We start from the raw sequence: 27,630 nt of genomic DNA, 5'->3' as shown, positions 1-27,630 counted from the left end.
TCTCTCTCTCTCTCTCTTGGTCATAGCAAGCAAAGTCATTGGGCTTTTCGTCTTTGCACGGCCAATTACCAAAATATCTCCCGCGACTCCCCGCCATAACTTTATCATCCCCTTCCACCTTTCTCTCTCTCTCTCTGCGCCTCCGGCGAAATGGCCGCTGTAATGGGGAATTTAGCATTGTTGATTGACGTAGCGTCTCTCCGGACCATATCACCGGAACGCAAGACTCGCTCGGCGGCCGTTGACGTCCTTCTGAACTTGGCCAAGAGAGAGCAGCCGCCTCACCCTCACTACATCGCCACCGCCGCCACAGCCTGCGCTTCTGTCGGCGCCACGAGCTTCGAATTTGACGGGGAATCTCGCAACCAGAGAGTCTTCGTCGCTCGAGGAAAGGCGAATTCGAAGGCGAAAGCCGTCGATTTCGATGCTGGTTCCAGTGACGACGAGGGCAACGGCGATGTGAACGGGGACGAGGAAGAGGAGTTTGATTGGAAGAAGGAGATGTTGAAGAGAGTGACGGAGATTGAGGATAGGAGGGAGTTGGAGAAAAAAGCTGAGGAGTTGCAGAGTCGAATGGGGGAGAGTGGCGAAGGCGAGGGCAGAGAAGAGACAGAGGAAGAGAAGAGGATGAGAGTGAAGAAGGAGCTTGAAAAGGTATGGTGTTTTCTTTTTGTTTTGTTTTATTTATTTTTTTTTCTGTTTTTTCTTACGCTTGATTGCATTGTGAACTTCCGTGGTACGTATTTGTGTTTGAATTGGAGCGCTGTTACTTTCTCCTCTGTTGGATTTGTTTCTCTTGTGTTTTTTTTTCCAGTGAAACGGGACAGAACAGGGCTTTGTTTTTAAAAATAGTCCTCCATTTGGCTGTTGAGAAAACGTTCTAGAAAGAAAAGATAGTAAAATTCCCAATTTCCCAGTTCCCTTTTCTTGAAATGGGGAAAGCTAAAACGACCACTTATCTGTGTTTCACACGATTACTTGACCAACTTCAGCTAAGTTCATCATTTTCTATACACATTACACATCCAATGTATAACTCAAGATCCAGAGTTTTATTTCCTCAGCAACTATGGGCGTGGGTAAGTTTAAAGTGTTGCAGCTGTCAGGTAGGGTACAAATTCAAGAAAAAATTATGGCTTTCAGACATGATTAAATCACTATCTTTAATGAGATATTTGTACTTCCTTGAATGAGTTCGTGCTAGAGCTTATGGAAAATCACCTTCAGTGTACAATGTCCAAAAATTTGTATATTTCTTTTAAAGACTTATCTAGAGATCATGTATATGATAGAGGGAAACAAATTAGTTGTGCCAAATCTGTCTTTAGGATATCTTATTCATAGATTTAAAAGAATTATTATGGATCAGGGACTGAGAGTTATTTTATTATGTGCTAACAGTTAAACTATTTGAATTTTACTGCACCTATTCAAAAGATTATGAAAATTAAATTTTAGATTGTAGGATCGTAGATGCACATGCATGTGCCAATGTCCCAGTACCATGTGCCATGTTGTAGAAATCCCGTGTATATTGGAGAGATTTAGGGGGTATTTATTGTATATTATTGAGTGAAATTCTTTTAGGAGATTGTTTCCATATTTAGAGTAGAGATTGTATTATAAGTAGTTTGTATTGGCTTGTACAAAATTATTCAAGAAATACAGAAATTTCATTCTGTTTTCATGGTATTAGAGCTAGGAGATTAAACCTAGCTATCAATGGCGGAAATCGCCAGCCAAAGTAGAGGTTCGATGACCTCTGAATCTCACGAAGTCCTTCAACAGAGTTCCATAAGGTTCGAGAACTCCATGGATTCCTCTTCGTCACCAGCGTCGTCACTGCTTCTGGCCATCTTTGCCTTGAGCAGTGCCTCCACTAGAGCATCACCGAGGCCTTCGTCACCTTCTACTAGAAGCACGTCAACGAGCAGTCCAAGAAGGAGATCAAGGACGTCTTGGTCTGCTACGACTGGACCCTCCTCGTTGCCGATCTCTGGCGGTGCAAGCCCAAGAAGTTCGGTGGGCTCTTCCCATTATGAGAGAGAGAGAGAAGTAGAGATGTCTTCGTTCGATGCATACAGTAACGACGGAGACATGACGGAACCGAATCGTCCGTTCGAAGAAGATGGCTACTCGGGTTACGAAGTCGCCGTCAACCACCAACACAATGACGTCCCCCCATCCACTGAATCATACGGCTTCAGCGTTTCATTTCCAGTTTTATAGGCGGAATCGACTATGTCGGCAAGGAAGATCACGCTGAGGAGCTTCGACAGTGAGATCTTTGAGATCGATGAGATTGTGGCTCTTGAGTCTCAGACGATCAAACACATGCTTGAGGACGACTGTGCCGACCATGGTTTTAAATCGCAGTAGCGGGTAGCGTAACGTAACGGTAACAGGTGTAACGGGAAGCAGGAGTAGCGGATGTTACATAACGGGAAGCGGGTGTAACGGCTGTGAATTTTTTTTAAGCACGCACAACCTTGTGCATATTAGCGTACTTGCATGTTTTAAGCTTTTGGCCATTCTTAGGAAGGGTTTTAGTGTATTTTGGACCCTTTAGTTCGAGTAACTAAGTTATTTGGTAAGGGCAACAAGTTTACATTTGTTTTAAACCATCATTGATAGAAAATTACGTGTGTGCGCGTATTTATACTTCTCATTGTTCTTATCTGTGATAAATTCTTATGTGTGCTAAATGAATTAATAGAATAAAATACATTATACACTCCATTAATCTATTAGGCACATAAGACATACGAATAATATAAATATAAAATAGCTAGAAAAGAAAGAAGGTTGAAGTTGAAAAATAAAGAACAGAAATATCACATTACTAATATTATTAAAAAAAAAAAAAATTTCTTAACAAGTTAGTATTTTGAAATTGTTAATTAATGCATCCATTGTGAGTATTTAAAGAAAAAGTAAATTTTGTATCATTGTCATCCTCATTATAATCTTTTCCACCTCTTGCCACTTGGTATATTGATAATGACATATGAAAGAGAGAGAAAAAGTGAGAAGAAAAAGTACAAAATAAAATATTTTTTTGGTGTAACAGTCCTGTAGTGGTTACGTAACGGTCGTGGTCCGTAACGGCTGCTACGGCCGTGATTTTTCTTCCCACCGATTTCGCAGTGTGTAACGGTATCGGTAACCCAAAAAACCTTTACGTAATGGCGTTACGTAACGGTCGCGGCCTTTATTAAAACCATGGTGCCGACAACGGTATTCCCCTGTCCACTGTCACCAACAAGATCTTGGCCAAGGTAATCGAATATTGCAAGAAACACATTGAAACTCCGAAAACTGACGATCGAAACGCCAACGACGAGCTCGAGTCTTGGGACACCGATTTCGTCAAGGTTGACTAGACGACTCTCTTCGATCTCATTCTGGCTGCGAACTATTTGAACATTAAAAGCTTGCTAGATCTTACATGCCAGACGATTGCTGACAGAAAGATTGGGATTAATAAAAAAATGTTGAGGCAGGGTCTATCTTGGTTGGCGGACTAGACCTCGTTAAATTATTACAGAGCTTTGTCTTCCACAAATATTTCTTCAGGTTCTTTAGCCCAAAGAGGTAATTTTTTACAAGCCCTGAATATAATCTCTAAATCCAAAACTCATTGTATTATTGATTCTGGTGCTTTTGACCACATGACTGATGTCTATCATCTTTTCTCATCATATTCCCCCTGTGCCGGAAATTTGAAAGTTAAAATTGCAGATGGATCCCTCTCGTCTGTCACAGGCAAAGGGAATATCCAACTCTCTGACTCCATCACACTAGAGTCTGTTTTTCATGTTCCTAATTTATCCTGTAGCTTACTATCCATTAGCCAGTTGATTAAGAATTCCAATTGTTCTGTTAAATTTCTTCCCTTTCATTATGTTTTTTAGGACCTATCATCGGGGAAGACGATTGGCAGTGCTAAGGAATGTGAGGGACTCTACTACTTTGAGAATGCAAATGTGAGTGAACAATGTAAAATGACTATTTATGATTTTGCATCTACTTCTAGTGATAGTGAAATTTTTTTATGGCATTCTAGGATGGGTCATCCAAATTTTCAATATCTAAAACATTTATTTCCTCCCATTTTTTCAAATAAAACATTTTCTGAATTTCAGTGTGAGATTTGTGAACTTGCAAAACACCAACGTAATTCCTTTCCAAAATCCACATACAAATTATTTAGACCTTTTACTATGATTCATAGTGATTTATGGGGCCCCTCACGCTTTCTTAATCACACTCACATGAGATGGTTTGCTACTTTTATTGACGATCATGCTTGTATTTGTTGGGTTTACTTGTTGAAAGATAAAACCGAAGTCCGTTCTATTTTTGCCAGTTTCCACTCCATGATTCAAATACAATTCCAAACTCACATTCAAATTTTACGTACTGATAATGGTACGAAATATTTCAATGATATCTTGGAACATTATCTTAAAAAAAATGGAATTGTTCATCAAAGTTCCTGTGTGGATACCTCTCAACAAAATGGGATTGTTGAACGTAAAAATAGGCATATTCTTGAAGTAGCTCGGGCATTAATGTTATGAAAAAATATTTTTGGGGTGATGCCATTTTAACAGCTACACATCTCATTAATCGAATGCCTTGTCGAGTTCTTTCTTTTGCTACTTCTCTCCATAAACTCTAGGAATGTTTTCCCAACTCTCGGCTCCACTCCAATCTCTCTCTGAAAATCTTTGGATGTACTACATTCGTTCATGTTCATGCTCACAATCGGGATAAATTAGAACCTCGTGCCATTAAGTGCGTTTTTATTGGTTACTCTCATACTCAGAAAGGCTACAAATGTTATGATCTTGTCACAAAAAAATTGTTTGTTAGCCTTGATGTCGCGTTCTTTGAAACCACTCGTTACTTTCCAATGCCCTCTCTTCAGGGGGAGAAATGGAGTGAAGATCGGTTCTTTGATTTCTCTGTTGATGAATCTGTGCCATACACTGAGTCTACCATTGCATCATTTCCTGACTTGTCATGTACAAAAGACCACTTAAACTCAGGGGGAGATGCAGAAAAATAAAACAACACTGAAATATTTGTTTACTCAAGAAAGGCAAACATAAAGAACAGGGAGAATCTCATACTTGAGGCACCAAGAGAGTTGGAACCGGTGATATAGAGACCCGAGAAAATAAAATAATAAAAAAAATTGAGAAAAAAAAGGTTTTTGATTGAAAAGAGGGGGGGAACCGGCGACGGTTTTTTGAAGGGAACAAAAAACTGGCGACGGTTTTCTCTACAGAGGACGTTATAAGAAAGGATCCCGCGAGTGTTTTGTTAAACAAAACACGAATCCTCTCTCTCTCTCTCTCTCTCTCTCTCTCTCTCTCACTCATGCAAACCCACGAACCCCTTCCATTCATCCTTCGATCCCGGCTTCGTTAAAGCCCCAATTGACGATCAGGAACCACCACGGGGTTCCTGGGAAGATTCTCTGCAACCTACGCGGAGCAGATTTTCAGTTTGGGGTTCCAGGACACCTTCCCAAAATCAGGGTAAGTGGTGTATTTTAGGGTTTTTAAGTTACTTTGGAGTATACGAAACCTAGGAAGCGTTAAAGGGAAATTATTTTGGGAGTTGAGTTGAATAATTTGGGGAAAATATGAATTTCAGGTTTTTGGGCTGCGAATGCCGAGGGGCATAGAACTTGGATGTTTTAGCGAAATCTCAGTAAGCCAGGTAAGGAGAATAAATTATTACAGTCAATTTGAGAAGTACTGATTGAGTTATTATGTGAAAATGGTATTATGATATTTTACCTGGAATTTATTATGATATAATTATCAAATGAAATTTGTGTGGCATATGATTTATATTGAGAAGTGTTTAAAACTGGGTTAAATGATTTACCTTGAGAAATATGAGATTATGAAAAATGATGAAAGTGAAATGTACTGAAAATATATCTTCTGAGAAATGATGAATGTGAAATATGGAAATGTGTTTTATTAAGAAATGTGAATTACGTGAATTGAGACATGTATATGTATTTATGAGATGAAATGAGTATTGAATTGATGAAATACCATTGAAATGATATGAGTTGTGAATAATGAAAATTTGAACATTGCAATGATAATACTGCAATGAGAATAATGATATGTGACTACTAATATGAGAATATGAAATTGAGAATATGAGAATGTGAGTATTGTAATGTGAATACTACAATACAAATATTGAAATATGGAAATGAGAAATATGAATATTGCAACGCTAATTCTGCAATATGAATATTGAATTGTGAGATATGAATACAAAAATGTGATTGATGAAATGCCAATACCGCATAATGATTGCGGATATGTGGTAATGAAACCCTAATGGATGGATATGGAAACCCTAATGATGGGAAGTGATATTGAGCACGGCACCGTTGCTAGTGGAGACAGTGCAACCACACAGACTAGTGGAGCGTGTGGCGTGACAGTAGACTGAGCTGTATAGTAGAGTTGTTGTGTCCCCTGAGCCCGGATTAGGGCTATAAGCCGGCCAGTCATACTACAGATATGGGATATATGATATGATATTTGACCTAACCGGGTCGGCCAACCGCGGCTAGGTCCAGCCTTCGGGCCACACAGCCCTATTCATAGGGGGAAGCACATGGAGAGATATCCTCAGGGCAGCCATGAGTACAGACATGGATGTAACGGTAACTGGGGACACTCATGAGCTAGATATGGAAATGGAAATGAAAAAGAAATGATAATGGATATGAAATGAAAAGGGAAATGACATGAAAATGGAAATGAGAAAGAAACTGAGAAATGAAATAATATGAGTTAATTATATAAATAATTAAAGCGAAGTAAAACATTCCGCTTGAGGGCTTACTGAGTAAGGTGAGTGATTTGATAAGTATTGGTTGTAGCTGAACCCGAGTTAATTGGGTTAGGATGCAAACAATATCAGGGCAGAGGGAAGTTACTTGTATAGGTGGGTAAGCTTCCCTATTCTCGGGAACTTTACTGGTAATTATGGGTTGCGTGTGTATGGTTTTGGAAATGAAAGTAAAAACTTATGAAAGCTTGTGTTGTATGTCTATATGATTATGATTGAGGAAATGGTTTTGAAAATGAAAGTAAAAGCTTATGAAAGCTTGTGTTGTATATCTATATGATTATGATTGTAAAAATGGTATATTTTCTCAGAAGATATTATTACTGAAATAAATATATGTTATGATATAATGAATTGACTGCCATACACTGTAGATAATTTATTCTGTCTTACTGAGATGTGTCTCACCCAATCATTTAAATATTTTAGGAAACCAAGGTTGGCCTGGTGATAGAGCTTCGAGATAGAGGGGAGCAGATACCCTGGGTAGACAGGGTGAGTATTTTGAGCTAGGGAGATTTGATTCCCCTAGAGGTTTTGTGGTAGACTTGTATTTATGGATGGTTGGTACTCTAGTATGTGTATTCGCCGTGGTATGTATATATATATATATATGAAATGACTTCCGCTGTTAGGGTTGTGTATATGAGTATGATTGTATACTCGGTACCCACTTTTGGGTCGGGTTATGTATTGCGGTATTAGAGGTTGACGTGGTCGATATGTGTTATTTATATGGAAAAAAAATGGTATGAAAAATCGAGGCGTTACAGTTTGGTATCAGAGCCTAGGTTGCTAGGCTCTGCAGACTTTAGTAAACAACGTATTACAATATCAGAATATAGGAATGAATATTGACGAGATATGAATCAGTTGTTGTTAGAGGATGATATTAGAATTTAGGGTTCTGTCTTGCGACCTGAAAGTAGGAGTTTCGTGGTTACTTTTGTGTTTTTCCTGGGGTGACGACTTCTGGAAAACCATAGATACTATCGCCGGATCGTGTTTCTGAGTGGTGGGATTGAATCTTAAATGGAGATTAAGAGTGTTAAGAGAAATGTTTATAGCCGAATATTTTGTGAGTTTTAGTATGCTTGGTGTGTTAGTGAGTTATGATAATAGAGTTCTAAAACGGTTTTATACCCTTTGCATGATGGATCTAGGGAGTAGTAGTGCATAGGATGGAGGGGGTGATGTAGGACCTTCCAGTATGGGTGGAGGAGACCCTGATGTTGTACTACGTAGCGTCACCCAGTAGGTGATGACAGAGATGGCTAGAGATTCAGGGGAGCGGAGCTGCACGATTAAGTAGTTCACGCGTATGAGACCCCCATCATTCTCTAGGGGAGCTGACTACTTGTGGCTAAGAACTGAGTCCAAGACATAGAGGATATGATGGTAGTTCTTCCATGTACAGATGAGTATAAAGTTTTATTTGCGACATTTAAGCTGATCGAGGAGGCGAAACGTTGATGGAGAGCAGCGAGATTGTTGGAGTAGAGACCGGATCTTGTAGCGGTGACGTGGAGCAGCTTCTGGGAAATTTTTTTCGAGAGGTACTTTCCCGCTACAGTCAGGAGTGCGAAGGCAGCGGAGTTTCTGCATCTAATGCAGGGACCGATAACAGTACAACAGCATGCGGTTAGATTCGTTGAGCTGTCTTGGTTTGCTCCGTACTTGGTACCGAATGAGGAGAGGAAGACAAGGAAGTTTGAGGAGGGTCTGAGACAGAGTTTGTTTGAGCAGGTTATAGGTTTTCGGGTTCAGACATTTGCAGAGATAGTAGATAGAGCTGTCGTGATTGAGAATGACCTTCAGAGAGGCATCGGAACACAGAGCCAAGGAAAGGGGCCCGCACCTCCGGATGTTCAGGCAGGGTCTAGCCGAGGGCCTTGGAGGAGGCAGAATAGCAGAGGTGGACGGAGATAGGGAGGAGATTGGGCAGTGCAGGGCAGGCAGATGCCCCCTTCTCGCCCCATATGCTACAAGAGACACTCAGGAGTGTGCCGGATCTGGGAGATTGTATGTTATCAGTGCTGTCAGTCGGGGCATATGGCGAGGGACTGCAGAACACCGCTAGTTGTTATGCTTACTTATAGACCATACTGAGGAGGTCATCAGGCACCCCGAGGTAGACAGCAGAGGAATATTGCCCCAATACGAGTCTACGCGCGGACACCGGGGGATGCAGAGGCAATAGGAGATGTTATGACAGGTACAATTTCAATTCTGTCATTTACAGCTACTGCTTTATTTGATTCAGAGGCGACTCATTCTTTTATCATCCGGGAGTTTGTTAAATTTTATGGGTTAGAAAAATAGCAGTTGGGTGTTAGTTTGTCAGTGGCTACGCCAACAGGGGCTGTGGGGATATGTGGTAAGGTACTCAAAAACGTCCAGTATGCATTCAGGGGAGATTTTTATTAGCTGATCTGATGGTCTTGGATATGCATGGGTTTGGGGTGATACTGGGTATGGATTGACTAATTGCTTATCATCCAAGTATAGATTGTCATCAGAGGGAGGTAGTGTTAAGACTTTCAAGGGGACAGGAGTATAGGTTTGTGGGGTCTTGTGTGGGCACCCCACCACAGTTGTTATCCACCATTCAGGCGAGGCGGTTGTTATTAGAGGGTTGCCGGGATTTTTAGCTTATGTAAAGGTGGTATCAGAAGGAGAATTTAGGATAGAGGATATCCCAGTAGTGAGGGATTTTCCTGATGTTTTTCCCGAGAATATGTCGGAACTACCTCTTGATCGTGAGGTAGAGTTTTCTATTGATTTAGTACTGGGGACAGCACCGATTTTGAAAGCGCTGTACAAAATGGCACCGGTAGAGTTGAAAGAATTGAAAGACTAGTTGTAGGAACTGTTAGACAATGGATTTATTTGACCTAGTGTGTCGCCCTAGGGAGAGTCGGTATTATTTGTGAAAAATAAAATGGGTCGATGAGAATGTGCATTGACTACCGAGAAATCAACAAAGTGACTATCAAGAATAGGTACCCGCTTCCTCGCATCGATGATTTATTTGATCAATTACAGGGGACACATTTTTTCAAAGATAGATCTACGGTCTAGGTATAATCAGGTAAAGGTCAGAGCAGAGGATGTTTCAAAGATGACATTCAGAACTCGGTATGACCACTACGAATTCTGGGTTATGCCGTTTGGACTGACAAATGCTCCTGCAGTGTTTATGGATTCGATGAACAGGGTCTTTTCCCAGTATCTGGACCAGTTTGTGATGGTATTCATTGATGATATACTGGTGTATTCAAAGAGCCCATAGGAGCACGAGGAACATTTGAGAATTGTACTTCAGGTACCGAGGGAAAGGAAATTGTTTGCGAAATTCAAGAAGTGTGAGTTCTGGCCAGAGCAGGTTACCTTCCTTGGACATGTAATATCCAGGGGTGGTATTTCAGTAGACCAGAGCAAGATTGAGATGGTAGTAGATTGGGTACAACTGAAGAATGTGCAGGAAATCAGAAGTTTCCTGGGATTGGCTGGATACTACCGCAGGTTTGTTGATGGTTTTTCTAAATTGTCAGTTCGTTGATTAGATTGACTAGGAAAGGGGTGAAACTTGAGTGGTCTGATTAGATTGTCCATTTGAGGGAACCACGTTAAATTTTGTGTCTCATTTTTATTTATTATTTGCATTACACAGTTGATTTATTTGTGGGAGTTAGTTCATATATAATATTTTTCCCAACAATTATGGCACTGTATCTGATTGACAACCGAGTTGCCAACCCCTTCAAAATTTAGCATTGCTGGAGTTATTTTTGCACTTCGCCACCACCACTAGGCTCACCAGCCTCTGATATACCAGCAACCAGAGTTTCATCGCCAAAGGTCTCTGGCTCACACTTCGCGTGTCAGTGACTTGCTAGTGGGAATCTACCAGAGTCTTTTCCTGGTACTAGATTTGCGAGAAATTGCTCCAGCCACAATATTTTGGGTTTCTTTTGTGACATTTGATCTGCAACGTGATATTTTGTGTGCAGATTTGATACTTTGCAAACAAATGTGATAGTTTGACATGAAAAGTGAGAAATTATCTCTGTCAGCATAAAAAATCTGGTTTATTTGCTGCATTGTGAATTTTCAAAGTGAATTTGTTTCATTTCAGCTCGACACTCAAGATCAAAGGTGAATTGAAGATAGTTCTTGAAAATTAAGAGTCAAATTTATGGTTCTACATGATTAGGCTGAGAATTGTGGGCTAGTGTGTTGAGGGCTTTTGGTGATGTATAGTTGTGGTATATATAAATAAATCCAGGAATGTGGCGATAGCTTACTGGAAAAATGAATAACATTTGTCATTCTTTGAGCATAATATTAAGCCACTGCACACCTTTCTTAAGTTTAGGGGAAAAGTCTGCAAATTCATTTTTGATGGAAGATGTTCTATGAATTTGATTTCTAGAAATGGAGTCATTTGTATGCAACTTCATCCAGAACCCCATGCAAAGCCTTTTGACATATCTTGGATTGATAAGACTACACATTTGTGAAAAATGTTCGGTTCCTATCCAAATGGGTGAATATTTTGCTAATGTTTGGTGTGATATATACCCATGAATATTGGTCATGCACTCCTCGATTCTCCTTGGTTGGATGATTTGGGTGTGACTAAAGGATATGAGAAGACATATGCTTCCACTATAATGGGAAGAAAATCATTTTGAGGCTCCTCTACTAACCAACGAGGACAAAAAATCTAAGATTGTTGATCATGTCAAAGTTACTTGAAGACAATACAAGCAAGGCAATGAGTGTGTTTGAATTCAAAAGTATTTCAGAAATTCCCATTGTTGAGTTTGTCATTCCCTATTTGTTTATTGATGCCAACTCTCAATTCAAGTCTATGATGCTGCCAAAGGATTATGGTTTCTTGTATCACTCAAGCACTGTGATGGTGAGCCAGCAATGGAGAACTTTAGATGTTTATATTGTGTCTAGGTTTTTATACTTTAGTTTGGGAAAACTCTTGTTATTTTAGAAGTTTAGTTATTTAGGTTTATTTGTGTATTTTAAGTACTTTTGAAGGGGAGCTTAGGCGCAACGGTAAGGTTGTCGCCGTGTGACCTAGAGGTCATGGGTTCGAGGCGTGGAAACAGCCTCTTGCAAAAATGCAAGGTAAGGCTGCGTACTATAGATCCATTGTGGTCCACCCGTTCCCTGGACCCCACATACGCAGGAGCTTTGTGCACCGGGCTGCCCCCTTTTTTTATGTATTTTCAGTACTTTTGGTTTATTTTTAATTGCACATTTAGTTGGGACTATTTTGTAAATATGTGTTAGTAGTAGTGGGCAATTGTACAGTTATCATTTTGAAATCAGATTGCCGCAGTTTCCCTCTCTCTCCCCTACAGGTTATTGTTCTTCTTCTTCTTCTTCTTCCTCTGTCATCTGTTCTGCCTCTGTTCCTTCCTTTCTCTTCGTCTGTCCTGTTGCTCCTTTCTTCTTCTTCTTCTTCTTCTAGTTCTCTCCCTCAATTCTTTCAATTCATAGTTAATGAGTTCCATTTCTCATCCTCCATCAAATTGGCATAAAAGAAAACCCAATGACCATGCAATCATTGAAAGTTCAGAAATTGCAGGAACTGAAGCACTGTTTATCAGCCTGCCAAAAAAAAGGGCAGCCCGGTGCACAAAGCTCCCGCGTGTGCGGGGTTTGGAGAAGGGGCGGACCACAATGGGTTTATAGTACACAGACTTACCTTGCATTTTTGCAAGAGACTGTTTTCACGCCTCAAACCCGTGACCTGGATCACATGGCGACAACCTTACCGTTGCGCCTAAGCTCCCCTTCACTTCATCAGCCTGCAACTTTTCCATAAAATTACACTCGTGCCACTGGTTCGAAAACCAAGTTCCAGCAATCATCTTGCAACACAACACACCATTGAAGACAGACTGCCTCGAAACATTCTTATCTGAAGTTTCATCACCGTCTGACCACTGGAGATCCCCCATCCGTCGGCTGAAACTTTTCCAGCGAACCCTGCTTCAAATTCTCACACATCCTGCAGTTTCCTTGATATACTGCCATGCTCTCTAGAAACCCACCTCTTGATCTGCCACTAGCCAGAACGCCTTCGCCGGAGGACCCTTGTTGCTGGCGCATGCATCCCGTGCGCTGGTGGCGTGCGAGTGGGAGAACTTCAAGAGTGTCTTCCTGCTTCCAACGGCCAAAAAAAAAAAAAAAAAAAACCCTTGAGATTTGAGGGAGAATTTAGGAGAAATTCAAGTGTTATCCTGTGATACATGTTTGGAGGATAATTTCAGTACCAACACTGGATTCAGACTTCATTGGCTGCATTTTGTAAGCTTTATTTTGTGGAAACTTGAGAAATTGGGAAGTTAGCTTCAGATATTGGACTGCCAACACAAAAATTTCAGAGTTTTGATGGCTTGCCAGCCTTCAGATTGAGGCCCATCTGCTGTGTTTTAAGATTTACTACGACTAATTGGTTGTCCTTTGTGAGATTTTGATATTGGTTTGAAGAATCCATCTTCTGTTGCTCATCTATTTGGTACCTGTCTGAATTTGAATCGCTCAATATATACTCTTTGTATATTTACTCTTTGTTGGGAGAAAAAGAGAAATGAGTTAGATTTGTATATGTGGTTCCTACCTAGTTGGCAACTCTCAACAATCACTTGACCAATTGTGTAGTCTTAGACAACTTTCTTCTATTGTCACCAATTATTACCTTAAATTTGGGGACTTCTTTTATAGATGTGCTCTTAGTAAGGAGCCTACAATGGTAATTTTGTTCATGAAAGGGTTAAGGGATTAAATCAAGAGGAATGTAAATGTTCGAAAACATCCCATTACTCTATCTGATTCTTACAATATGGATTTGGAAACTAAGAGATTCCTCCAGCTACCAGCATAACACCACTATTTTAAAGAATTACATCAGTCTAGATCAATTTCTACATGGTCATGAGGTATTCCCAGATCCCACCAAGATGTGTAAGAGAGAACTCAAATTGTTGAGGATAAGCAATCAAATATTAGAAGTGCCTATGCAAATTGTTGTGTAATTGAGTATCATGACTACGTAAATGATTTGCATATTACTAGTGCTCATTTTTATGGTTCTTCTAAGGACATGAGTCATGAATCTTCACAAAATGAGGTGATAGACTTGTCTTTAGTGACCCTAAACACTGTTGGAGCCTCTAGGCAAGAGATGGACCTTGACTTGTCATCACCTGACCCAAAGAATGAGGGGCAATTGGTTGCTGTAGAGTTTGTTGAAAGTTCTTTAGTTATGGAATCTATTGTTGAAAATATTGTTGAGATTATTCCTCGTCAATCCAATAAACTTGTGCCTCCATCCCTTTCATCTTTTTCCCTCTATATTTTCCTTAACCAAATCTAGTGAAACATTGTCCATAATCTTGAAATATAGGCCGAATGCTTATTGAAAGAAGAAACTATTGAAAAATATTTTTCTTCATTCTATTGTTCTTCTGTACAATCCAATATATAATACGATTACCTATTCTAAACAAGAAAACAATTTCCTATTGAATAATATCAAATCCCCTATAATTACCCACTTTCCTAATTTGTATTTTATTTACAAAGATATTTAGGATTGATATTTTAACACTCCCCCTCAAGTTGGATCATAAATATTAATCATCTCCAACTTGCTAATAAGATCATCAAAGCTCTGTCGTCCCAACCCTTTAGTGAGGATATCTGCAGTTTGTTCCTTGGTTGGCACATAGGTCATGCCTATAATTCCTTCTTCAATTTTTTCTTTGATGAAGTGCTTGTCTACCTCCACATGTTTAGTCCTGTCATGTTGGACCGGATTAAGAGAGATGCTAATAGCTGCCTTATTGTCACTGTAGAGTTTGATAGGGAGGTTCACTGGTACCTGTAATTCCTCCAATAGTTTTCGTAACCACAATCCTTCACAAATCCCTTGAGTGACTGCCCTGAATTCAGCTTCAGCACTACTACGAGCCACCACATTCTGTTTTTTGCTTCTCCAAGTTATGAGATTTCCCCAGACGAATGTACAATATCTTGTGGTGTACCTTCTATCTTCCACTGATCCTGCCTAATCTGCATCTGTAAAGATCTCTACTTCCTTGCTTTTACATTTCTTAAAGAAGAGTCCTCTTCCCGGGGATCCCTTGAGATATCTAAGGATCTTGTATACAGCATCTAAGTGAACTTCCTTTGGTGAACGCATATGTTGACTTACTACACTGACTGCAAATGCAATGTTTGGTCTAGTATGTGATAGGTAGATCAACTTGCCAACCAATCTCTGATACCTCTCCTTTTCTACTGGTTTTCCACAATCTTCAACCCTCTTTACTGTTTCTATCAGGGTTTCGCTAGGTTTGCACCCTAGCATGCCAGTTTCAACTAGGAGGTCGGTAACATACTTTCGCTGAGAAACACTAATTCCCTTTTTTATTCTTGCCACTTCCATGCCCAAAAAATACCGCATCTGTCCCAAGTCTTTAACTTCAAATTTAGTAGCCAGAACCTTCTTCAATTTCTCCATTTCTATAGTATCATCACCAGTAAGAATTATATCATCGACATACACTAGTAGGATTGTTCTATTACCTCCTTCAGACTGTTGGAGGAATAGTGTATGGTTTGATTGCCCTTGTCGATACCCTTGATTCTTTAGTACCTTTGCGAATCTGTCGAACCATGCTCTAGGAGATTGTTTGAGGCCATATAACGATTTCTTTAATTTACACACTCTGTTTTCTTCACCTGTTCTACTGAATCCTGGTGGTGTAGTCATGTAAACTTCCTGTTCCAATTCTCCATTTAAGAAAGCATTTTTAATATCAAGTTGTTGTAGAGGCCAATCTAAATTGGCTGCCAGGGACAAGAGAACCCGAACTGTATTTAAGTTTGCCACTGGTGCGAATGTCTCAGTATAGTCAATGCCGTAGGTTTGTGTAAAGCCTTTTGCAACAAGTCTGACTTTATATCTTTCAACTGTTCCATCAGATTTACATTTCACTGTGAAGACCCATTTACATCCCACTAGCTTCTTCCCTTTCGGTAAATCTGTCAACTGCCAAGTTCCATTTTTTTCTAGGGCTCGCATTTCTTCCATGATTGCCTCTCTCCATTCTGGTATTTCTAGAGCTTCTTGAATGTGTTTTGGTATTTGCATCTTGTCAAGATTAGAGACAAACACACGATATCCTGTAGACAAGCTTTTATAAGACATGTATTTCGACCAAGGGTATTGAGTACATGACCTGGTTTGTTTTCTGATTGCAATAGGTAAATTGATATTATCAAGTGCAGAATTATCAGAGGAAGACTCAATTACTAGGTCAGGATAAGGCGAGGGCTCATGATTATTTGGAGCCATCACCGGTTCCAACGCTCTTGGTGCCTCAGGTATGAGATTCTCCCTCTCCTTTGTTTTCGGCTTTCTTGAGTAAACCAATATATCTGCGTTGTTTTGCTCTCTTGCATCTCCCCCTGAGGATAAGTGTTCAGTTGTGTTTGGCAAGTTGGGAAGTAATGTAATGGAGGACTTAATGGAAGACTCAATAGATGGGTCAGGGAATGGAGTAACTGGAGTAACCGCAGATTCAGTAGTAAAAGGATGAAAGAACCGATCTTCACTCCATTTCTCCCCCCGAAGAGAGGGCTTTGGGAAGTAAGGAGTGGTTTCAAAGAAAGTGACATCAAAAGTAACGAACAGTCGTTTTGAGACCGGATCATAACATTTGTAGCCTTTTTGTGTAGGTGAATAACCAAGGAAGACACATTTAATGGCACGAGGATCCAATTTATTGCGATGGTGTGCATGGACATGAACAAAGGTAGTACAACCAAAAATTTTCAGTGGGAGATTGGAAGGAAGTCGAGAGGTAGGAAAGTGTTCCTGAAATTTCTGAAGAGGGGTGACAAATGAGAGTGTTCGACTTGACATTCGATTAATGAGATGTGTGGCTGTTAAGATGACATCGCCCCAAAAATAATGTTTCATCTGGGTAGTGAACATTAATGCCCGGGCTACTTCAAGTATATGTCTATTTATTCGTTGAGGAACCCCATTTTGTTTAGGGGTATCCACACAAGAACTTTGATGAACAATCCCATTATCTTGAAGATAAGTTCACAGGATGGTATTAAAATATTCCGTACCATTATCAGTACGTAGGATCTGAATATGAGTCTGGAACTGTGTATGAATCATGGTATGAAAATTGATGAAAATGGAGCGGACTTCAGTTTTGTCTTTCAGTAAGTAGACCCAACAAAAACGAGTATGGTCATCGATAAAGGTCACAAACCATTTTGTATTGGTGCGATTTAGGGAACGTGAGGGATCCCATACATCACTGTGAAACATAGCAAATAGGCGAGATGGTTTGTATATGGATGATGGAAAAGAAGTACAACGATGTTTAGCAAGCTCACATACTTCACATTGAAACTCAGAAGCCATTTTATTTGAACAAAGAGAAGGAAACAAACGTTTTAAATAGTGGAAATTGGGATGACCCATCCGTGAATGCCATAACAAAAGTTCACTATTTCTAGAAGTAGATGCAGAATCACAAATTGCAGTATTACATAGTTCACTGAAACTTGCCTCCTCAAATTAGTAGAGTCCCTCATACGCTTTAGCAGTGTCAATCGTCTTTCCCGATGATAGGTCTTGAAAAATTCAATGAGAGGAAACAAACTTAGCGGAACAATTTGAATCTTTTGTTAACTGATTGATAGACAATAGATTGCACGATAACTTGGGGACATGTAAGACCGATTGTAAAGTTAAGGAATCAGATATACGAATACTTCCTTTTCCAGCAACTGGTGAGAGAGAACCATCTGCAATTTTTACCCTCAAATTCTCGACATATGGTGAGTAGGATGAAAAATATTGATAAGACCCAGTCATATGATCGGATGCAACCGAATCAATTATCCAAGGACATTTGGAATAAGATGTGGTTTTTAAAGCTGACAGATGATTACCTCGGTGAGCCAAGGAACTAGAGGAAGATTGACTCGATGTTTGCATCGATGAAATCATCTTATATAACTGATCCAATTGTTCAGGATTGAATGCACTGCTGGACGGGGTATTGTTGTTCTCTCCTTGTGATCTTTCAGTTGATCCGTTAGTGCTGGCCTGGTACCCACGATTTTTTTGGTATTGTCTCGGTTTCCAATCTGCTGGTTTTCCATGAATCTCCCAGCAGGTATTTTTTGAATGGCCTGTTTTTCGGCAATGGTCGCACCATATTTTTCCTCTTTGCGGTCGTTGACTAGGTCCCCTTGGGCCTTTTAATATAAGAGCTGAGGCATCTGGCCCAGCGTGTAGCTCATCTAATTTTTGGGCGGATACAGGTACAGCCAGGTCCAGCTTAGCGGATCCTTTTTGAGGCCGCAGCATCACCCGCCTCCTGTTCTCTTCCCTCCTGACCTCTGTGAAGACTTCTCGGGTTGAAGGGAGAGGTCGCCGGCCAAGGATCCGTCCTCTCACGTCATCGAGCTCTCGATTCAGGCCGGCAAGAAACTCGAAGACCCTCTCGTTTTCGAGCCTCCTTCAGTATCGAGTTCTGTCGCCGGAGCACTTTCACTTCTCATCGATGCTCAGATCCAGCTCCTGCCAGAGATGACTCATCTCCATGAAATACTCGGTAACGCCTCTCTCGCCTTGCCTCATCTGCCACAATCGGGTCTTGATGTCGAAGATTTGTGAGTAGCTTTCGACATCAGAGTACGTCTCACGCACGGCTTCCCAGACTTCCTACGCCGTCGGCAAGAACAAGTAAATTTTTCCGATTGATGGTTGCATCGAGTTGACGAGCCAGGCCGTGACCATGGAGTTTTCGGACCTCCATCTTTGCAGGGCTACAGTGTCGGAAGGGTCTGGCTTCCTTTGCTCATCGGTAAGATATCCAAGCTTTCCTTTTCCCTCAATCCCTAGTTTCATGGACTGAGCCCAGTCACGAAAATTTTTTCCGTTTAGTTTTTCCAATGAGAGGGGAAAGACTGTGTTATCCAGTCCATTCATACCCCCACCGGACGTAACCTCTGAGTCACTGGTGATGTTTGCAGAGGAGGTAGAGCCTTTGCTGTTAGCCATCGTTTAGCTGGGTTTAAGAAACCCGAGCTCTGATACCATGAAAGAAGAAATGATTGAAAAATATTTTTCTTCATTCTATTGTTCTTCTGTACAATTCAATATATAATACGATTACCTATTCTATACAAGGAAACAATTTCCTATTGAATAATATCAAATCCCCCATAATTACCACTTTCCTAATTTGTATTTTATTTACAAAGATATTCAGGATTGATATTTTAACACTTATTTGCTTGAGCTGCCAATAGATTTGGATATTAAATTGATTTCAGCCTTCTATGCTACTTGCAGCTGGAAGATCTTCTAGATATTCTCCAATGGTGATGAATGATGCGATGCAAATCGTGTCTCCTCTTGATTTGCCCACATGTATGATTTGTTCCCACTAATGGAGTTAAGGCTACTTCTCCATTTCAGAACTTGAGTTTGAGTTTTTCTCTAACAAGGGGAGTTTGATGGAAAACAATCACTAGAGAACTTTCAATGTTTATATTGTATCTATTCTTTTATATTTTAGTTTGGGAAAGCTTTGTTATATTAGAAGTTTAGTTAATTTAGGCTTATAAGTACTTTAGTGTTATTTTGCAATTCCTTGTTTAGTTGGGGTTATTTTGTAAATTTGTGTTAGTAGTGGTGGTTATAAGTTCTGGACATGTAAGTTATTGTACACTTCCCATTTTGAAATCTGATTGCTGCAGTTCCCTGTCTCTGTCTCTCGCAATCCAGCAGGTTTCTGTTTCTCTTCTTCTTCCTTCTCATCTTTGTTATGTTTTGCCTCTGTTTCTGTGTTTCTCATCTTGTCTCCTGTTTTTTTATTTTTTATTTATTTATTTTTTAATTATGAAAATCCCAAATTTATTGATAGACCTCACTTATGACAAAGGAAAACGGTGGTTACAAACATGCCCCTAGGAATGTACAAAAAATAACTAGCAAAACCATCTCAGGCAACAAAACCAATACAAGCCTAACAAAACCCGTACCAATATCCAACTAAAACAAATTAAACAAGACCATATGAATCAAGACAAAACCAACACAAACAAAAGCAAAATACCTGCAAACTGATGTCAATTACCTGCAAAACAAAAACTTGAGGAAAACATAGGAGAACCAAATGATGTCATTTAAAAACGAAGGCTTGGAATACTCATCTTATTCATATGAATTAGACCTTTCATTTTACTCGGCCGCACATCACCTACAAAATATCTCCTCGTGTTGCCTCCCTTGCCTTGATGAGCCAAGTAATCCGCTCCCTGATTACCTTCTCCAAATTGATACTTTATAGAGAACTGAAGGCCTTATAGCTCATCCTCTAACAATTCCCAAAAGTCCCATAAGTACCAGGAAGAGCAAATTCCAAATGCGATCCATCTCACCACCAATTCCGAGTCGCTTTCAATACAAGTATGCTTAAACATCCCATCACAAGAATATCCCTTTCAAACAAACACCATTCCTAGACAAGATCAACTAGTCAAACTTTATTATAGCATTTATCCCTTCTCAAAAAATAAATTTGTAGTACAAAGTTTTTCCTAATTTTTGGAACACGAAGAAGATTAATAAGATCATTTTTTTTTTTTTTTTTTCTGATGAGTAAACTAAAGTCCAACACCTTCTCTTCTAAAACTTTTGTTGAGTTATGATTTCCCATTAGTACTTCCAGTCCTTATGCAGCCTATTGATATTCTTCAACTGAGATTTGTTGCTGCAGCCATGAACTGTAGCAGAACCATATCATTGATGAGAAACATTATTCAGTGTGGTCTTATGCAAAATCACCACAATTTGTCGACCAGAAATTATTCCAAGCCATATTTGCTTTGTGGGTGATCTCTTTCTTCTATCTTCTCCAGTATATCCATTATTATTTGAGATGTCCCTTCTTATAACAATGATTGAGCTGTAGCTGGTTCTGCCTGCTTTCATATTGCCATTACTGTTGGACTTCTGGATAAAGGAAATTTCTTTTTATTTCCATTTTATTTTTTGACCGTTATTATTCAATATAATGTACTGTAACCATTCCACTTAGGTGGAAGTTCTTCAATAATAGCTCCCACATGCAGTATTTCATGAACATTACCTTTAAAATCTTTAAGTTTTGACACTACAATTGGAAACTTGTGCAATTGACCTACAACCCTGGCAAATTTAAATTATTTTACGTTTAAAAAAGTGCCTGCACCTTTATTTTCTGTATTTTATTTGAATTCTACAGCATTTCAAATTTTACTTGATTGGAGTAAACAGGTCTAGATAGTGTTTCGCAATTTATCTTCTTCATGCATCTTGTGTTCTGCTTTAGTTTGATCAATGTCATTTGGCCTTTGTTAAATTGGAATCAAGAATGTAGGGTATCTTCAACACAGTGAGTAAAAACATCATTTTGTTATCCCAATGATGTAAATTCGTGTAATTAAAATCCGTCTGATTTGACAATGGTCTGGTTCAAGACATTGGAAGCAATAAATTTGACTCCATTGCAGAATATCATTTTAATTTTGTCGAGGCAGTATGACATCAGGAGTGCATACATAAAAAATTCTTTGGCTCCCTACACGCCACCCACCCCCTCTCAAAAGAGAGAGAAAAAACACTTGAATGAGTTTGTTGAATTTATTGCAAATCATCTCTAAAACACAACAAAACCATCCAGAAATTTGCATAAGAACTTCTCTAGAAAAAGCCTAAATGACTTGGAGAGACACAAAGGTGAAAATGAATTAATTGTTCTAAATATTTATTTTGTGATCCCCTATTTGGAAGAGTTATTAATCACACGTTTCAAAATTAGCATGACTGAACAGACTGTTAATCTTTACCAGATATGTGCTAACAGTCTTGTTATTTATACACATGTTAGTGCCAGATCATTTTATATATGTGTGCGTGCGCGTGTAAAATTATTTGGGCTTCACACCTCCAAATTCCATTGTAGTGGTGTATTGACTTAGAAAGCCTTCTAAAAATTTCAAAAGTTTCTGTGTGGGACAAAGGCCCTACTTAAAACCATGGTCTTAAATTTCCATGAAATTGTCGGAATTTTCAGTTTCCGGCACCCTTGAAATCGAAATGGCAGTCGATTTCCGTCTTGCATAATTTCCATCAAAATCTCAACGAATCATCCTGAAATTAATCAAAATCTCAAAATTTCAGCTAAACTTGTTGAAATTTTAACTATACAATTAATAGAATTCAAATAAGAGATTTAGGAGTGAAGTGAAATTTCTCTCGAAATTTATTTTATTTATTTTTATCGAAAAAAAATATTGTTACAAATGCTTTTGAAATTATATGAAAAAAAAAAACTTACTGCAGCATTTTATTTAACCATTTATGTCTAAATTATCATTATTTGTATAGTAAATAATATTTAAATGATTTATGAATTTCATTTGTATTAGCTGAATATGTTTATTGTACATTCTCTTACAAATATGTTTGATACATACACTATATTACAACTTTTCCACTTCATACACAACATAGATGTGTTTAACTTGTAATATATTTGTCCTGAAACTCATTATTATGTTTGTTTATCATTTCTAAAGTTTCATAAAGAATTCCATGCTTTACTATTGATTTCCATTATTTTTTAAAATCGAAATCAAAATCGAAATTTCCGTCGAAATTTCCGTACTTTTGGAGCTTTGAAATTTTAGTCGAAATCGAAATTTAAGACCTTGCTTAAAACTACACAAGTACTCTCACTTATATAATTACAATCCAACCTTAGAACAGTAGCCAGCAGGAACCTCATATAGACATTGAGATTGCTTGAAGCGGCATGTTTAGCTGCTGAATTGGGTTCATTACTAGTTTGATTTGGTGTTGATGTTTTGACAAATGCTAGTAGTAAAAAGAGAACATTTTCTGTTTTGGCATGAGATACCAGGTTGCTAAGGAGCAGGCAGAGCGGAGAGCAGCGGCTCAGTTGATGTTTGAGTTGGGTCAGAAGTATTATGGAAAGGGCATGTACAAGCGGGCCACTGAGTTCCTAGAAGGTGCCCTCACAATCATTCCAAGGCCAACATTATTTGGTGGGGAGGTTGGTTTAATGCCGAAAGAATCTTTCAGGTATTTTGCTGTGTTTGGGGCAGATGTTTGGTCACAGACTAATGAGCAAGTTCTGATTCTGGTTTCAGATACAAATATGGCTTGCTATGGCTTATGAGGCTAATAATCGCCATGCAGATTGCATAGCTCTCTACCAGCAGTTGGAGAAGCAGCATCCTAGTGTCAGCATTAGACGTCAAGCTGCTGAACTTCGCTACATTTTGCAAGCGCCTAAGATCAAGATATCCCAGGAGGAGATGGTAACAATACCATTGATAGGATCTAGCTATGACAGGTAAATATAGCTATATTTGTACCTCTTATCATTCAATATGTAGCTAATTGCTGCTTTTAGCTAATTATTTCAACATCTTGCATATTTTCTAAAGTGGAATACTTCATAACATCTGCAAAAAATAGAACTATTTCTCTTTGTGCAAGAAATGGGTTGTGTGTGCATATATTAGGGATGGGTGGAGGGGACAGGTTAAATATATACATACATACATACATACATACATATATATATATATATATATATATACATTCCACACACAATCAGATATGAATTATTTTAAAAGCATATGGGTTTTCATCTATGCTTGGAACCTTGCTATTACCGTCTGTGGCTATTCATGGACAGTGCATTCCTTAAGTCATACATCATAACTTGGAAATATCAAAACTCTACATCTACTATTTTTAGTTTTTCAAAGAACTACAAAAACTACCACCAAGTTGGCAGAGTTTCCCAGTTTTCCTTAAGGTGGCATTTTTGTAATTCTTTGCAAAACTGGAAATGGAAAATGAATATGTTTTTACCCTTAACGTGTGTTTAAGGCCTGGAATTCAGACTTTGGGTTTGGATTTGTGTGAGTTTTGACTAAATGCATTGCAAAAATTACATTAGTTTTTTCCAAATCCACATAAATCCAAATCTAAAGCCTGAAATCCATGTTCTTGACAGAAGTTCGGGCCATTTTAGTTATGGAAGACAGTTTTCCTTCTCCTTGTTTTATTTTTCTAAAGAATTTGAATGAATCAAGCTTATTTTTCAACTTTGCAACATTTGATAAAAAAAATGTAAAATAATAAAATTTTTTGGCAGCAATATTCACCTGTGGAAAATAGTTTTATTTTCCATTCCTAATTTTTCAAATAATTACGAAAATGCCACCTTGTTCTAAATTTTTACAAGAAGTTGGAAAACATCTTTTTATTATTTTTTAGATCTTTGATATCCTATATAATTTTTGGAAAATTGGAAAACGAATTTTGATTTTTGCAATTATTTGAAAATCTAGAAATAAAAAGTGAAAATTATTTTCTATGACTAAATAAACCCTTTATTTTCTACTTTTTGAACGCAAATCTTGGAAAACTAAAAAATAAGCTGGCATGTTTATAATTCATTGGAAAGCTAAAAATAGAAAAGGAAAACTGTTTTTCCATGACCAAACGGGCCTTTAATTTATTTCTAAAATTTGAATTTGAATTCTGAAGAAAGGCCAATGAGTATTCGAACTTTCTATTTGGCTTTTAGTTGATGGAGTATATAGAAGTTTTATTTCTTTTCTTCATTCCCTTTTCATGCAGATACTTTTTTCATTGCTCAGGAGATTTATGACATCCTTGGTGATAACAATCCTTAGTGGACCATTTCTTCTTTTGAGTTCCATGAATCCCGTACTCCCCTACTATTATAGAGAATGTTTCGTGTTGCAAGAACCCTTAAACCTTATCTTGCATATTGACCTTCCCATTTTTGCATGTCTTTGCAGCTCTCTGTATTCATTTCCAGCACACACTAGTATTGTTCTGGTGTTCAACTGCATATCACGCTTTCCTAATTTATTCAGCTGCGTAAGGTGCCTAACCGCCTATACCAAAGCTCTTCAATCTGAGGTGCTTCACTATGCCCTTTGGTGTGGGGGTGCAAGTACTTCTGGTTGTGTTATTCTCTGTCAGTAAGCTAATTGAACTGGTAGCACTGACTTGTGCATGCCATTTTTTCCTCTTTTCAAGTCATATTGGGCATTGGTTTACCATTGTCTGTATTATGCTCCATTACCATTCATTTGCTGGCCATATTACCCTCTTTGGTACATGTTTTTGGTTGCAAGGCATAGTGCACCCTACATACTGAATAACTTTGGATCTTTAATGTGCAGACAACCATAATACAACGCACAGACATGCACACAAAAACATTCGCTAAGGGGAGCCAAACCCTAGCCTCCCCTGTGGGGGCCAAGGAGATGAGTTATTGCTTGGCGCGTGTTACTTTATATATGCTGCTACTCTAAGCGCTGTTTTTCATGTGCATTCCTGGCATTAGTAAGAGGCTATATGGCCTCTCAGAGTCTATTTGGATCTGTAGAGTCAGACAAACATGAAAAGCAAATGCATTCCTATTTTAACTGACAGTGCTGAAGAATTTTGATTGCTACTAGAACAGTTATACTGTGAAGGTGCTGCATTTTTTAATTTTATTTTTATTATTATTTTTTGGCTCTTACATAAACTATTCGGAAGAAAAACCATCCTCAAAATCTGCATGGTCCCTTGGATTTTTACTGGTTAAACTTGATGTAGATTCAGTACATATGCTTCTGTTTTGCAAATTTAAAGAAACATTGCATTATATTATCTGTTCATAATGCGTTGATAATGCTGATTGCACAATATTAATCGTGAATTGCCATGTTTCCTAAAACATTAGTTTTGAATGCTGTATGTTTGTGCTGCTGTGCCAGTTATGCTGTGACATGGAGTGACAAATACAAGGACAGGGATAAAAGATTAAGCGGGTCAACAACGAATCAGCTTCCATCATCAAAGGACTTTTTGGGGGACTTTCTTGTGTGGCGACCCCCTATTGGGTTGGAGAAGAACCAAGTCTTCTGGGTAGCCGTTACGCTGTGGTTCGGCCTGGTTGGAGCCGCCCTGTTTCTTCAAAGATGAAAATACAGACCCAAATTTGTGTGATCAGATTGTAATCTGTGCTTATTCAGAAATTAAGCTGCCAGTATATTGTTTCTGTTGATATCATTTCATTGTCATTGTAAATGCCACTGTATTCGAAGTAAAAAAGTATGCTCTTTTTTTTTTTTATAGCTAAAATTCTTCTTCCTTTCTATATACGAATCCCTTATAAGTGGTAGAAAGATGAAGTGCTACCTCTTCAGGCTTCCGGCTAGAGCATTCGGGATCTGACATTGTTCATGTTTGTTGTCATTTGAGGCCCTTGCCAGGCCAGATTGCTGAACTTCATTCTGATTTAGGCATTCATGTTTTTGAGCGGTCCTTATATTTTCCCTCGGCAAAGCTGAATAGAGAAATAGAACTTACATATAGTGTGTGCCAAAAGATGGTTGAGGCCTTGAGGGTGTGTTTGTTTCAGGACTATAGTTTATGGGATTGAACTAGACTGTTGGATTTGATTGATTATAATAGTTATCCTGCTTATAAAGGGTATATTAATCATTCAAAAACATGAAAATGATTTTATGTCGAATTTGGGAACATAAATTTTGAATCTTAATTTAGATTTGGTTGGATAGATTTTATTTACAATTTATATTATATTTTATCTAAATTCAATACTTTTTTAAACACAAGTTTTAAAAAAAAGAGTAACATAACAAAAGAAAAAAAAATAAAAAATTAATAAAAAGGCGGTTCAGTGATTTTGTTTGATACTGTAGTTTAGCTTTGGTTGTTTCCTTTATTGATAAATAAAAAACCAAATTGAATTGTGCAATTCTTTATTTTTAAGAATTAGAACTTTTTCAAATGAGTAAAATAATCAAAACAAACTACTTGATTTGATTTAGTTTATCTTGCTTGTTTATTTTTTTATCTTTTACTCCCAAGTATCTATTATTGTACCGTTAGCTTTTAACAATTTCATCAATAGTGCGTTAGTTTAACCTAACTACTATTAGCCTCATTCTAGTGAAAAGAAAATGAGGATATGAACAATTAAGAGCAGCAACTTAGTGCATGAGAGAGTATGAGGAGATAGAGTTTAAGTGATTGACTATGTATTTGGGAGCTATTATTTTAGATTGAAATAGTGTGAATTTAAATAAAAAATTTTAAAAAGATTACATCAAGTTTCTCTTAAATTTGCACTAATGTAAATTCAAAATTTTATATTTATGCTCCCAAACACTACACAGCTGCTTTCTCTTGCTGGAATGACTGAATACAAAAAAAATAAATTAAAATCCTAAGAGTAAGATTGAAGTTGAACGTATTTTTGGATCAATTTTTTCTTTTTAAAACAAAGATTGGAATAATTATTTGATAATAATTTTTTCTGCTCTTCAAAATTTATTTTTAAATTTGTTGAGAAAATTTTCAAATTTACAAAATTTAAAGCATTTTTTCAACTAAATGTTTCTTTTTTTAACAAATTATATCTGTTTTAATTTTTTAAAAAATATTATAAAATTGTCAGCACATTCACTATATTTCTTAGAAAATTTCATTTTGGCCCTTTCAAATATTTTAAAACAGCACACAAT

At 38.1% G+C, this 27,630-nt stretch overlaps 1 protein-coding gene across 1 annotated transcript; it reads left to right on the top strand.

Moving 5' to 3' along the window:
* On the top strand, nucleotides 1-26,221 carry LOC131144535 (uncharacterized). The gene is made up of 4 exons (XM_058093231.1): nucleotides 1-654; nucleotides 22,938-23,090; nucleotides 23,188-23,393; nucleotides 25,855-26,221. The coding sequence occupies exons 1-4, from the start codon at nucleotides 151-153 to the stop codon at nucleotides 26,060-26,062; spliced, it is 1,071 nt and encodes a 356-aa protein (XP_057949214.1). The 5' UTR covers nucleotides 1-150; the 3' UTR covers nucleotides 26,063-26,221.
* Nucleotides 26,222-27,630: the final 1,409 nt, after the last annotated feature.

This window comes from Malania oleifera, chromosome 12, assembly GCF_029873635.1.
Source record: "Malania oleifera isolate guangnan ecotype guangnan chromosome 12, ASM2987363v1, whole genome shotgun sequence".
Taxonomy (NCBI): domain Eukaryota; kingdom Viridiplantae; phylum Streptophyta; class Magnoliopsida; order Santalales; family Ximeniaceae; genus Malania; species Malania oleifera.
The sequence above is the reverse complement of the archived record's forward strand: the minus strand, read 5'-3'. Positions and strand labels throughout refer to the sequence as shown.